The 14,761-nt window shown below is 47.4% G+C and overlaps 1 protein-coding gene across 2 annotated transcripts in view; it reads right to left on the bottom strand.

Moving 5' to 3' along the window:
- CPNE4 (copine 4) overlaps positions 1 to 14,761 on the bottom strand; it is a 382,521-nt gene that overhangs the window by 95,193 nt on the left and 272,567 nt on the right. For both annotated transcript variants that reach the window (XM_010979687.3, XM_031464304.2), the window contains exons 4-7: positions 12,687 to 12,758; positions 9,977 to 10,051; positions 4,513 to 4,596; positions 1,337 to 1,426 (exon numbers count right to left, since the gene is read on the bottom strand). In XM_010979687.3, the coding sequence (XP_010977989.2) occupies positions 1,337 to 1,426; positions 4,513 to 4,596; positions 9,977 to 10,051; positions 12,687 to 12,758 (321 nt within the window). The remainder of the gene's footprint in view (positions 1 to 1,336; positions 1,427 to 4,512; positions 4,597 to 9,976; positions 10,052 to 12,686; positions 12,759 to 14,761) is intronic.

Raw genomic sequence — 14,761 nt, 5'->3', positions numbered from 1 at the left:
CTGTGCAAGTCACATGAGGAGTCTGGGACTAACCAATGGACGACATGGGCAGATGGAGATACCTGTTAGAAGGAGGTCTGTCGGGCAAAGGAGTAAGGAGACGGAGTCATGAAGATGAGCACTGGTGGCGCCCGCCCGACGCTTTCCGGGGTCCCGTCTGCCATGTGCACCTGTTCCCCTTCGTGGCGCAAATGCCCAGGCCCTAAGGTCTGAGGTCACTATCCAGCCCGTTCCTCGGCCTCCTGGGCTTTGCTGCCAGGGTGTCCCCACGGCCTCCTGACACCTGTCTTCCCTACGGTTTGCCCACATGGAGAGAACGCCTGGGGAGGCCCCTAGGAATGTCAAGTCTGCCGACAGTTGTGTTTCTCACTGGACATGAACCAGTCGGCCTTCTGGTTTCTGGCTCTAGCCTCTACTGAATTCCTTAGCCCACCTGCGTTGGTGCAGTCAGCCCTGGGACACTGACACCACAGAGCTTCTGGACGTCTGAGGTGGAGAGAGGGCCAGTCCATGGCCCGCAGGGAGGGCCCCTTGGAGTCTGAGCCAGGCAATCAGCCCACTGTCTTCCTTTGGTCCTCCTGCCTCTCATAATGCATCTTTTCCTCCAACTTCGACATTCCCATCACACTCAAGAAGTGTACGTGGTGGACTGAAAACAGGCCCCCAGGAGGTGGGGTCTACTTCCTGTTTCCTCGTCCCTGAACCTGCGATGGCGATGTGACGTGCTTTGGTCAACAGAACACAGAGGAAGTACCATTGGATGGGTCTGAGACCAGAGATCGTGCACCCCAAGGTTGCCGTGAGTGTAAGTCCAAGCTCGCTGGCCGAGCAACAAGAGACTCAGGGCCCAGCCACCCCGATCATCCCCGGTGACAGTCAGCCAAATCCCAGAAGTACAGACATCCCGCTCAGGTACAGCTGACCACAGATGCACGAGGGAGTCCAACCAAGACCGACAGGGGAACGTCCCAGATGAACTCAACTTGCCAGCATGCAGAATCATAAGCTAAAAAAATGGCTATTATGTTAAGCGTTAAATTCTGGAGTAGTCTGTCAAGCAACAGTAGATAATGATACAACAATATTTGTGTTTTTAATAATTCCCAATTTTACCCTGAACTTCCTGCTACAGTTCCTCCTTGAGAAGCCATGGGATTCTCCTCTGAATGGAGAGCAAGGAGGATTTACCTGGTGTGACCTCAGGAGCATCAATGTCCCTGGAAGAAGGGACAGCCCCTGCTGCAGGAAATGTTCGGTTTGCCAACCTTCACTTGTGGAGAAAGAGGAGGGTTAAACACATAAAACTGCATTTCTCGGACACAGACAGATTTCTGACCTTCAGCCGGCGGTCAGGGTCTCCACTGCATAGAGAGTTTACTGATACTTTGAATGACTTCCAGGCCGGGCTTAAGTTATTCATCACAACCTGAGAACGACAACAAAAAAGAGTGGAGTAGCGGTGAGGGAGGAAAAGCTTGACATTTTCACATTTCAACATAAAAACCTGAGAAGCTTTGTGGTGCTTATGTCTGAAACAGGTGCTTTCGTGAACACCTGAAGCAGTAAATCTCCCCAGGGTGCCCACTGGGTCGGTCATTATGGGCAGAACCATAATGGTCACTGGCCAGGCTGTCATTTCATGAACAGTAACAGTAATATTGTCCAGTGGTGGATGCTGGGTGCGACCCCTTCTATATCAAAAGGGGTTGGGATTCAGGAGATGGGCCGCCTCTGGGCTCTGATGAAAGGTCCCTGCGGCACAAATTCCCTCCTGTTGAGGTCAGCACGGTGGGCGTGGGAGGTGGGGGCAGAGGCAGGACAATTCTACTGCTAAAGCACTGAGTGGTCCTTGGTAACCTGTGACCTTGGCTAGATCAGACTGCAAGTCAGAGGGAAAGTTTCTAGAAGAAAAACCCCAGGAGCACACTCACACGTGCTACGCTGGGAAGGCACGCAGGGCAGGTCTCCAGACCTTCAGCGCCACAAACAAAGACTGGGATATAGTGAAGCCCTTTTAAAAGCGGTTTACCAGTCATGAACTTGGCTAAATCCTGCCCCTGAGTCCACACGAGTCAATCCTATGCCTCCATTGCTATGACGGAAATAATTCGATTTGTTTAGAAAGACTGAGTATCTGCTCTGGGCCGAGGACTGTACCGTGTCCTCTAGGGCAGGGGTTTCCGAAGGCGGGTTCCCAGACCAGCAGGGGCTGCAACATCCGGAACTCGTTAAAAATGCAAATTTCTAGGTTCCATCCAGACATACGGACAGAAACTCTCTAGGTGGGCCTCTAGGTGATTCTGAGGCAGGAAATTTGAGCACCAGTGCTCTGGGGAACGTACAAATGAAGTTGAGTGGAATTCTGTCATATTGATTTTTCTTCTTAGGAAGTTTTCAGTTAGCAGAAGTCTTAGCATTGTAAAAAGAAATTAATTCTCTATCCTAATAACATTACTTTATAAGTAACTCCCTCTTCTCCTGGATTCCTTGATATAACTATGAATTACTGATTAGACTGTAGGCTCATTATTAAATTTCCTTTGATGCAATAAAGTAGAAAATACTGTTCCCGGGTGACTTTATCTTCTGCTCTGAGTCCCTGAATGATCAAAGTGATAGTGAGAAACAAGTGAGATTAAATTGTTTTGGTTAATTTAAATTTCTCACCTTTAGATAAAAATCCTGCCTCACTGCAACAGTTTTGTAAAAACTCAACAGCAAATAAAAATTTCAACTAGAAATTTCCTTGGAAATTAAAATATGTGTGCGTATGAATGTGCATGTGTGTATGAGTGTGTCTATGTGTGTGTGTATGTACACGCATTCTTCCCCAGTGAGAACAGTATTGTCTAGTATTTATTTTGTATCTGCTGAGTAAGAAAGGGGGGAAAAATCAGTGTTATGTTGTTGGAGTCATCGGAAAATTTTACAGTCACATGTCTTGTGAGACTCTGGCAGCCCCTCGGCAAAGGGGTAGGGGTACGTTCTGGAGATTCTCGGGAAAAGGAGAGTGTACCAGTGTCGATAAGGAGAAGAGGGATGGTGTTGGGAGCAGAGGCGAGGAGCATTCTGTGAGAGACGTCAGCCGTCTCCGGTCCCCCTGCACACTCCAGGCCCCAGTCACCGAATGGAGCAGAAGCAGGAATGAGCACCACTATTTACTTCTTCGGGAGGAAGATCACTCCACCAAAGGCATCTTTGTGTGGGAACAAGTTCTACTTGGTGGTGGTGATGGGAGCCACTTGGGGAAACCGTCCCGGTTGCACCTGAAACTGTTCCCCAGGGATCATGGTCCAGAGCATCACCTGGTACTATTACAGGGAGTAGACACACGAGCTACACTCAGCTCCATTCATGGGTTCACTCTTTTACTAAACACACTTTAAAAATGCTAACTATGTACCAGATGACATCCACAGACTAGCCCATCTAAGACTGTTCGATTCTCATCTCCCTTAAGTATGATCTAAAAAGTTCCCAAATACTACCTGCAACCCTGTTACTTCCAGAAAACGGAACTGGATTTCCAGCACAGGGCTTGGGACTCTGGTACCCAACTCTTACCCTGGGAAGGTCACGATGGGAGTTCCTTCTTCCCTTACCCACCACTGGTAAACACAACAATCTTCTCTCAGCTCCAAGCCACTCATCAAAATTACCCTACTTCTCTTTATCAATGCACTTCTCACCCCCACACAATCTCTCTTGAACTGCCTTGTAAAGAAAATAAAAGCGAAACTAGAGATGGGGGTTGGTTGTTAAGTGGGTGTGTGGCAGTGGGCAGTGGAGGGTGGGGTTCAGAGCCACGTGGAGGAAAGGAGGGAGGGTGAGAGGGAGATGCAGCCAGAACAAGTGGCTGACGATTCAGGGCAGCTGTCCAGCTGGTGGACCTGACATCAATCCAGAGCGTGGATTCCCTGGGAAGGCAGGCTAGCTGCCTGAATCACAGTGAAGTTCAGGGTCAAACTCAATTCGATCCCTGGCTTACTGGGAGAATTGGTAAAGTGACCTGACCTTCCCAAAGTGCAGTTTCTTCAACTGTAAAATGGGGTAATGATAGGCATGTCCAGGGATTGTTGTGAGAAGGAAATAAAATAATGGCTTTAAAATCACTCAGCACAATGCTTACTACCTGCACATTAGACGTTGGCTAGCATTCATGTTTTTATTATCAATTAATTGCTGGTTTTCTGTATTAAAGGTCAATAATGGAAAAGGTGGGCAAGAGAGGGTCTTCTCGTGTGCCACCTACACTGAGAATAAAGGGTCCTCCTGAGGAGCGTGAAGACACCGGTCTGGGGGGATAGTTCCAGACATTAACACACGTAAGGGGGAGGGTGTAGCTCGGGGGTAGAGTGCATGCTTAGTGTACATGAGGTCCTGGGTTCAATCCCCAGCACCTCCATTATAGAAAAAATAAATGAATCTAACTGCATTCCCCCTCAAAAAAGTAAGGGGTTTCTCCAAACAGGTCAAAGTGTCACTGTAAGGAGACAAGGGGGCCCTTCTCACCTCAGTCCGGTGCACAAGCTGCTGAGTTGCATCATCATTCATACGAAAAATTTCCAGGAATGGGTCTGACTTACTGAAGAAATCCTAAAACAGAGAAGCAGAAATGAGCAGTTTCCTTCCCCTCCATGCAAACACATGTGACTAGAGAAGAGCCCCAGAATCTGCCCCCCGCCCCCACTTTATTCCTCACCCCAGGGACCCAGCCTCGGGAGAGCGAGCCGCATCGGAGCCCTGGGCCCGTCAGAGGAAAGTACTCGGTGGGCTGAAAGTAGTCTTCGAAGGTCAGTTCAAGTGCCATTTCCCTGAGGAGCACTGTGTCCGCCATCTTGGAAACATTATCTACAGTCACTGTGAAGCCTGCGTCTGCTGACGGCAATACCTGGATCACTGCGGGTCTGTTCTTATCATCTGTTTCTGGTTCTGACTCTTGTTCTGCTTGTTAATTTTTGATTGAATGCTAGATGCTGTGTGAAAAAAATTACACAGGCTCGAGGTGAGTCTCCAGCTTCCAGAAGGCAGTGAGTTCCAGAAGGCAGGGGGCAGCCACCTGAATCTAAGCAGGGCTGAGTTATTTAGAGGTTAGTTTCTTCAGGAGTCTTTCAAGGCCCAGTCTACTTTCGAGTCCTTGATGCCTAGGGTGTAGTCCCTAAAGGGTTTGAACTCAAAAGCTGAGCATTCAGGAGGGCTCTTCCCCCTGGACCAGCCCTCAAGGCTAATTTCTGTTTGTCAGACTCTGAAAGGCTCTGTTTACTTCATGATCTCCGCGCTCTATAGTTTTTGTCCCGTTTCTCTCTGTGCTGTTTGCTAATTAGCCAATGCCATGTGGGACTCCCACGCCAGCTATGAGGCGCCTTCCCTTCTCCAGAGCATCTCCAAAGACCCCGGCTCGCTCAGTAGCCCTGAACTTCACTTCCCCAGTTCCATGAGACTCTCAAAACCACTGCTCAGTTTCTCTATTTCCTAGTAGCTATTTTCTATTAGGCTTCCCTCGGCATCTTGCACGGTGTCCAGCTTTCAGTGGTACACAGTGTTTACTGGACGTGTGAGTGAATACACAAATAAATGAATGAACGACACGAATGCCTGGTGCGGAACAGGAGGCTCTCTGAGCAACAGCCTCAGTCATCACACTCTCACTGTGTATTTCACCAGGTGATCTCCCCAGAAATCTAGGCTGCAGCCAAGTAGAATAAAGCCTACAGCCATCCTAGTCTTTTAACTCAACAAAACATTCGCAGGGGATACCCTGATCACAGAGCCTCTGCGCTTGATGCTATAAGGTACAAGGACGGATAAAACCTTGTCCCAGCCCTCCAAAGTGCCATCCCCTTTGGGGCTAGGTACACAGATAAACATAACCTAGGGCTAGAATCAATGAATGAATGAATGAATGATACAGAGAAGCGGGGCAGCGATGGATTTAAGACTAGAAAATATAGTTGTGAGGAGGGCATTTCTAGGGAGACAACAGCCTGAGTGAAGGTGTGAAAGAGGAAACAGAAAGGGCACAGCATGTAGCTTAATGACCCTGGAGCCCAAGGGTCTATAGGGGAGTTTGAGGGAACACTGGTAAAGCCAGGTCCATGATGTGAAGGGACCTAAGTGTGTATCCGAAGTGTCTGCTCTCACCTCCTAAGGCAGTGGGGAGCCACTGAAGGATTCTGAGCAGGAAAGTAATATGTTTGGCTCTGGAGTGAAAAAGATCAGCCCGAAAGACTGTGTCGGATGCTTCAGGAAGATAAGAGATGGGGGTGGGGTGTCCGTCTTCCACTTGGCTGACCTCCCTCCCAGCCAGAACCAACCCCACAGAGCCTGGAGAACACCCTTCTGCTCTACTTCTGAGGTGCCTGATGGCCACACACGTCATCCTGCCAAGAACCCACGGTGGCTGCTTGGATCAGCAAGTCCACTTGCAAACCTTGTTTCTCCATCAAAATGGCCTGGCTTTTCCCCCAGACACACTCCTAGCCATTCATCACCATCACGCCAGGCATTCACTCAAGACATCCCTCCTCGAGACTTTTTCTGTTCCAATGCTCATCTTAAAGAACCCAAGCCCTCTGCTCCCTCCCTCCCCTAGTGTGGGCACGTTGTTAGCTGGTTCTACATGCCCCTGGGGTCCCTGTCAGGCTTTGACTCTGGAAATAGACTGTCGGTCCCTCGGGGGACTGGGTGTGTGAATTGCACTTAAGAATTGCTCGGTACACTGGAGGAATTCTATCTCAGTTACTTTCCTTTTTCCTTTTATTGATAATTTTAAACTCCGTTATCATTTTCTATTTAAAAGTCAAAAATTTAGAAAAAATAAAAAGATGACAAAAATAGAAATGAGGAAAAAATTGCCCATAATCTCACCCATAAGTCTACAGCTATCAATAACATTTAGATAAACATTTTTTTTTCTAGAATCTAGACATAATTTTCTTTTCTTTCTTTAAAAATATATTTGTAATCATACTCTATATACACTTAAGTACCCTACTTTTTTTTTCTGTTGGCAGTATATTGAAATGCTTTTTCTACTTATTTCACATTCTTTTAAGACTCTGTTTAGGATAAGCATGGAGTTGTCAGGAGGACGTACTATAAGTCAGGGAATCAACGATCAGATATGATCTTTGTCCTCAAGTAACTAAAAACCTAACATGTAGCACACTGGCTTTTAGGACTGCTTTCAAATCCTGACTCCACCATATACAATCTGGATGATCTGGGACAAGATATTTAATTTTTCTGAGTCTCAGTTTCCTCCATAAACGGAGACGGTGAGACAGGGCAGAGCCATTCAAGAAGTAACACAGCAATTAACACCAAGGTGGTGGAAAATTCAATTCCCAACAGACCTTAAGGCCCAAGATGGCGGGAGATTCGACTTCTAGTAGACCTTGAGCTTCATTATACACTCACTGTGATATACTGACATGGTGAATGACACACCCACAGGCACCACGGCAGTTCCCAGGCTGACCATAAAAGGTCAAAAAGGGGGCAGTGGCCCAATTCCTGGGAATCCCCGCCCCTTTCCCAAAGAAGCTGGAATAATCCCCCCACTTGTTACCGAGCCCATGAAAACTAACAACCCCGCACCTCATGGCCGCGCTCCCTTCTGCCTGAGACGGCCTGCACTCTGCTACGGAGTGTGTGTCTCTCTGAATAAATAAATCTACTTTTACTCACCTATGGCTCGCTCTTGCATTCTTTCCTGTGCGAAGCCAAGGGCCCTCCCTTGGTGGGGTGCGTCCCAGGGACTGGACGGAGACCTAGGACACGCACAGCCATCCTCTCGCCCCATTTTTTCTTCTGTCAAAACCATTCACCTCCCAGTCCAAACTGAAGAAAGAGCCTCTGCTTTGTTCCGAACAGGGCCTGCTCAACTCCAGGTTACTGGGTCTGGGTGAGATACTACCACGGGATGGAGGTCCTGGGGTCTACAGCTCCGGGCCCGAGGCTCAGCAGTGAATGACTGAGGGCCCCGGACAATCAGCACAGCCAAGGGCAGGAACGGCCATTAAGACCCAGGGTCAGAGGTGCCTGGGGCCCCTCAGCCATGTGAGCAAGTGCTCATCTGAATGGAGGGAAACTGCTCAAACACCTGAGAGCCCTGGGCCACCAATAAGGCCCCAGCCCCACTGCACGTGACAGAAGTCAGTTAGAGGACAAGTTAGAGATACTTAAGAGATGACTAAGTGGGAAGAAGCCGTCATAAGCCTTTAAGTGAGACGCTTAACACTGCTACCACGGACCCGAGGGTCTGTAACAGCACCAGGGAGATACCACAAAGCAGTTTGGTGAGTCTTTCTGAAACCAGGGGGGATAATGGGGGAGAAAGAATGTAATAATCACAAGGCCGTGACATCAAGGCACACTACAGCTCTCAGCTCGTGCTAATGTCAAAAGGCAGCGGTTCATGAAAGTGTCACACAATCTCCACAGGACACTAGAAACCCCCAATATAATTCCTTCTTGGGAATAAAGTCTTTCCTACTGTCCCGAGGCAGAACGCACTGCCCTTCCAGGATGCTGCGACTATAGACCACTTCTCATATCTGCTCACGGCTCGTGTACTGTCATATCGTTTGTTGCCCACATTTGTTTCACTCAGACGGTGAACCCAGGGGGTGGGTGAGAGAGGTTCAGAGGAGGCCCTCTTCCCACCGACTGATTCACGACAAACACACAGCAAAGGTTTGTAAATGAATGATGAATGAGTAAAGAAGCAAACACACAAGAGTGAACTGATGGGTGTATAAACGGCAGAGAACTTCCTGTAGGTGAAAGCGAACCACGCAGCCCAGGAGGTCAGCTAGTGCTTTAAGACGATGAGGAACCCCTTGAGATGCCGCCTTACCTTTCTCAGCCTGGTGCCCGTGAGTGACTCTCCGAAAAAGCTCTGCCGCATCCCCAGATCGCCCCTCCCTAGCTAGGCTCCAGGAAAACAGAGTCCTCTGCAAATGCATTTACTGATGTGATGTGCTTTGGGACTCAAGGACACAGTTGGAGGGACATCAGAAATAAACAGGAGGTCGGTGAGGAAAGGGGTGGAGACTGCACAAATGTTCCTGTACGTACAAGACTCACCAGGCGGCGCAACAGCCTGCTTTTCAGGCCTCCCTCTGCAGGGAGGGTAATGGACTAGCACAAGAGTCCTGTCTCCCATGGGCGCCCTGACGCCCGCTACAGATGCCATCACTGGCTGGGAGCAGCTCCCAGGCGGCCTGGCCTCGGAATGAGGGCAGAGGTGGATTTCAGAGCAGCACCTGATGGCTTTGTGGAACCTTCTTTGGATGGCCTGCCATTCCAGGACCCACTACCTCTCTCCCTCCCTCTTTACTTATGGTCGGACTTGCACTGTGGTCTGTCAGCTCTCCCCGACTTCCTCCCCATGCTCCAATACAGGCATTTCTCCTAATAAAACCCTCGCACACTTAATCCTGGTGTGCCGTCCGATTCCTAGATTATTTGGACTAACACACAGAGTGACCTCAGACAAGTTACTTCACCTTTTAATCTGTTTCCTTACCTGTAAAACAGGGTTAATAACACCTTTCCCACGGGTGTTGTAAGAATGACTGTGATCATGCATGCGAAGCTCTCAACCCTGTCCCCATAAATATAGGTGCTTAAGAAATGTTTCGTTTCTTCCCTCTCAAGTCTTCTCTTTTCCTTTGAAATGTTCCTAGCAGTGGGGATAGTCATATTTACCCGTGCACCTGTGACCTGGGGCATTTGGGAACAAATGGACACTTAGCATAATAAAATTGTCCCGTTTTAATTACAGACCCTCCCCCTTCTCATGAACTGCTTCTCAATTTGGGGGATGTCTCACTTCGCAGACCTTTCTGAAATCTTTGATCTGTTTAATAATGTGAGTTGAAAGGGGAAAAACACCTGCAAGGAGAAACCTTGTTCCACTTCATGTTTGAACGTTATTCCTCCTTCAATATGGCCGAGCCAAGCCCTTTACCTTGTCATCCAGTTTCCGCGCGTGGAATGCGAGTTCCACGTAGTCATCGTTGCCGGACAGTTCTTCAGCGATCACCTAAAGGAGAGCGCACACATCAGGGCAGGAGCGGCTGGACCCCGCGGCCCAGGGGTTCATGAACGAACTCAGCTGCTGTCTGACTCCCAAATCATCAGAGACTAACACCTGGCACGGAATCCCCTCAACCCCAGTGACACGGCAGTGTTTCCGGGTGTACAGGGAACTCCCTGCAACACACAACAGACGGGACTGGATTTCATTTATGCTGTGCGTGAGAACATGAGGGGAGGGGTGTAGGATGGAGGAAGGGCCCTGGAGCAGCGGTTAGGAAGAGCTTCTTCCTTTAAAGGTCACACAGCGTGAACAGCACATCCATACAAAATTACATACATTTTTTCCTTTGGGAAGTTACAAAGAAGGAGCAGGCAGCAACCTTTCTCCATTCTTGAGAATCAAGAACCAACAAGGGATGGGAACCAAACTGCTATGTCGTTTCCAGACCGATGTTTACAAGGGTCAGCAAAGAAATGCTCTAATTCCTGTTTCAAAAAAGTCTGTCCCTGTGCTTTCCGAGATGGAGGGGAGAGAGAGAGACAGAGACTGGTCTCGAGAGAGAATAAAAATCTAAACCCATAACTCCCAAGAACAGAGAACTCCTGACAAGGGTTTCGGTATTAGTGAAGAGATTAGTGAGTAGCTAGGAGCCTCTTTCATAAACAATCACATCCCCATATTTAATAGTGACCCTCAAAGCCTTGGAGCAAAAATTGGTGGAGAAAGAAATTAGGAGGCAAACAGTAACAACAACAAAAATCCTGACACCAGTCTCGTTGCATACAGGTTAAGCCACTTCTAAATAACGTCACACCTTCACCATGGACTCAGAGGCCGCAGCACGTGCACACTCTTATCAAAGCTGTTATGTAGAGACACTGGGCTCTAATTCAATCTCATATCCACTCTGGGCTCAACATTCCCATTATGAGTTGAGTTCATCTGTTCTGAGTACACACTGGTGGCCTCGGGAGATTTTTATTTCATGTGTGATCTTAAAGCTGTCTTAAAGGTTGTCTAAAAAGGGAAAGACCCCTCCATAAGTGTGGCGGGTAGGAGGCATGGGTCCAGACACACAGTGAAAACTCAAGAACTACTTGATAAGCCAGGAATCCTCCCATTCAGAGTTTTCATTCCTTTCTCATTTGTTCCTGATCACCTGCAATGCCTCTTACATGCCTCTTGAGCCATGATCTTTGTTTTGGGGTCAAAGACACCTTTGGAAAGATGAAAGTTTTAGTCTCCATCTGCAAAGTCTCAAAACTTTGCACCTGTTTTGAAGTGTTTTCCAGAAATTATTGAAGCCATTTTTCTGATCCAAGGACCCAGGAGTAAAAGAAGGATTTAAATATTTAAAATTAAGAAGGAGATCAAATTTTTCTGGGCTGCGTGGAGGAAGAAAATCTCCAAGACATCTTAGAGAAAAGGTGGCAAGATGAGCTTCTGTCCTCCTGGGGAAGAACCAAGGAAAATCGCAGACCTGGTTCACTGTCCCAAGGCTCATCTGGGATTGTAGGCTCTGGGAGCAAGCCCGTGGGTTCATGACTTTTAGAGCAGCAGTGGGGTCTCCACAGACCATTTGAACCATCTGCTCATGACTGAACACGGTAGGCAAAGAGAAGCTTGGACATGATGTGTCATTTAAAACATTCAAGCCAACAAACCCAGGGAAGTTCTTGTAAGAATGGTCACAGCTTTCAGCAGTGGAAATGAAAGACTCCTGAATTTTTCCTTTAAAAATGGCTTAATTTTTTTTTTTTTTAATGAATCAGTCACTTTCAAGTTAAAAAGGAATGTTCAAAGAACTCAGAAGGTTTGCCTCGCAAGCAATTCAGATGCTCCTGGTACTTTTTTCTACCCACTGCTACTATTATTATCATTTTTGTCCACACAGCTAAACGATTAGACTACTTTATCTTTCTCAAGGGCTCTAATACAAGATGCCAAAGTTTCAAATACTGGAGCTCTACTTGAAAATTTAATATTTTATTTAGAAACACTTCCAGTATTGCTCAATAGAACAGTCTGCAATGACAGAGCTATTCTGTAATCTGCACTCCCAATAAAGTAGCTGCTAGCCACGAGGAACTACCGAGCACTTGATACTGGTTAAGAGTAAGAAATGGCTAGTTGCTTTTATTTAATTTAAATAATTTTATGTAAGTTTAAATAATCACATGGCTACTAAAAAGAACAGCACAGCTCCAAACTATCATATTAAAGAGGAGTTAAATGCTGGGCTCTCTGATCCTGAGGCAACAGACCAAACCTCAGACTAAATGCTATTAGAGCACATTTTTTTTTTCTCAAAAAAAAAAAAAAAAAAAAAAAAGAAGAAGAAGAAGCGGGGATATGTAGCTTTAATTATTTGAAAATTCCAGACAATTCCATATTCTTATTGTGCTCAGTAACTCCATCTCTGTCCCCTGCTAAAAATGATATTTCATTGCAGAAGTGCTTAGTTGAAGTGAGTAGCCTCACTTTCCAATCCTTCTCCTGGGATGGAAGGTCAAAATCGTGTGGTCAGGAAGGAGAAAGCTGGAAACAAGATGGGGTGACTCGGACAGCTGAGCAGCTGTGGAATTGCCTCCCCGGCGCCGGGCCGGGCCAGCCAGCACCATCTGGCCGGCGGGCTTACCGTCATGGAGGACTTCCCGGCCGTGTTCCCGTGCTTCAGCAGGGATTTGGACAGCTTCCTCTGGGAAACAATCTGCACAAAAGGAGACACAAGGTGGGGATATCCGTCACAGACCTGCAGGTGTGCTTTCTAACATCCCCTACAAACCCCGGCACTGACAGCTCTGCTGGAAATTAAGACATCTATGTCTGTTTATTTCCCGAGGTTCTTCCACACACTGCCTCTAAACGCAGGTACCCCTTCCCTCCTCTATCGCATGTGACGTGTAAGAGTGTGGGGGCCATTACAGATAACTCAGTCGATGAGGAGGTGGCTTAATTGCTGCTAAAACACTTAACATTAAAATGAGCTGGAACATATTGGATATGGACATAAAGTAGATGAAGTTTCAAAATGACCCCAAATTAGCACTAAAAGTTCTGTATAGTGTAGGGGTGGGGGGCATGGAGGGAAAGAAACTCAAGGTCCAAATAGACAGCTTCTGTATCCATACTCTCCAGATTCCTATTTTAAATATATTCATTAGGAAGCTGTAAAGTCAGTGATCAGGAAACGGATGCTGAGACAAGCTGACAGGAGTAATTGGGGTCCTCTCCATGATTCAGGGTCAATGCGCAACGAGCACTGATACTAAAATCATCATTACACTGGGAGCTATTCTGAGCAGAATCTGCCCACCCACCTTGTTTTCTTTCCTGAAAGAGAAGAGTGGCAAGGTACCGAGGCCCTGACGGACGAGCACCCACAATTCCCAAAGCAGACAGGGCTTGAAAGAACCAAGTGAAAGCTGTGCTCTGACTGAGGACAAAGTCCCCTGTTGCGATCAGTGGCTTCTGCCTAAAATGGCCCCAGGGATCCTTGCTTCTTGACATTCACACCATTGGTAATTCCCTCCTCTTGAGTGTGGGATGGATCCAGTGACTGGCGTCTAGTGAACAGGATACCACACAAGCGATGGGATGTCACTTCTGAGATTAGGTCACGACATCTCTGTGACTTCCCTCTTGTTCACTGTATCTCACTGTCTCCTTCCCAGAGTCTCTGCACTGGAGAAGCAGGCTGTGAACAGCCATGGAGAACACCCCACATGGCACGGAAGTGAGGTCTCCAGTCCACGGAGGGGAGAACCAGAGGCCTGCCCACAGCCACACGCGTGAGCCTGGAAGCAGGTGCTCCTCCAGGTTGAGTCTTGAGAGAACGGCACCTCGACTGCAGGCCCGTAAGAGACCCCAACCCAGAGGACCTGGCCACTCTGCCTGATCCCTGACACACAGAAACCATGATATAATCAATGTGGGCTTTTTTAAGATTTCAAGTTTTGGGGTAATTTTTTAATGCAGCAATAGGTAAAAATGCACATAAGATAGGGAAGGCAATCTCTGCAAAAAGTCAGGATGTGAACCCATTCTCTGAAATCCTTCTAGCCTTTTCTCTGTATTAGAGCAATAAAAATATTAGAAGCGTGCTGATATCAAACACAAAAAGTTCAGGGAACTTCGCTAGACCAACCAGATTTAAAGATCATGATGTTCAGTCTGCTATATTCTGAAGAGGAAGGAGCATTTCTGTGAAAATCACCAGGCGATGATGATGATGATAATGATTATGATGATGATGACGACGAATATGATGGAGATGATGGTGGCGGTGGTGATGCTGCTGACAATGCCAATGATGGAGAAGATGGTGGTGGTAGTGATGGTGATGATGGTGATAATGATGACGGAGATAATGATGATGATGACAGTGGTGATAATGATGACAATGATGGTGATGATGATGACAGTGATGGTGACAACATTAATGACAGCAATGGAAGCACTCATGGAAGTACAGGTACTATGTGGCAGATGCCTTATTCACTCTACAAATAATTATTTAGCTCCACTGTATGACAAACCTGGCACCAGGCACCAGGCACTAAGCAGAGTCAGATGCAACATCTGACCCCTGGAGCTGACATTTTAGTGGAGGAGACAGGAATTCACCAAACAGTCAAATAAACGAATGTAACTCATCACAAAGGAGAGACACACTGGCCATGGTGGGGATGGTGAATGGACAGATGGCAGGTG

The sequence above is a fragment of the Camelus dromedarius genome, chromosome 2 (genome assembly GCF_036321535.1).
Source record: "Camelus dromedarius isolate mCamDro1 chromosome 2, mCamDro1.pat, whole genome shotgun sequence".
Taxonomy (NCBI): Eukaryota; Metazoa; Chordata; class Mammalia; order Artiodactyla; family Camelidae; genus Camelus; species Camelus dromedarius.
Note: the sequence above shows the minus strand (reverse complement) of the source record. Positions and strands in the feature narration are given on the sequence as shown.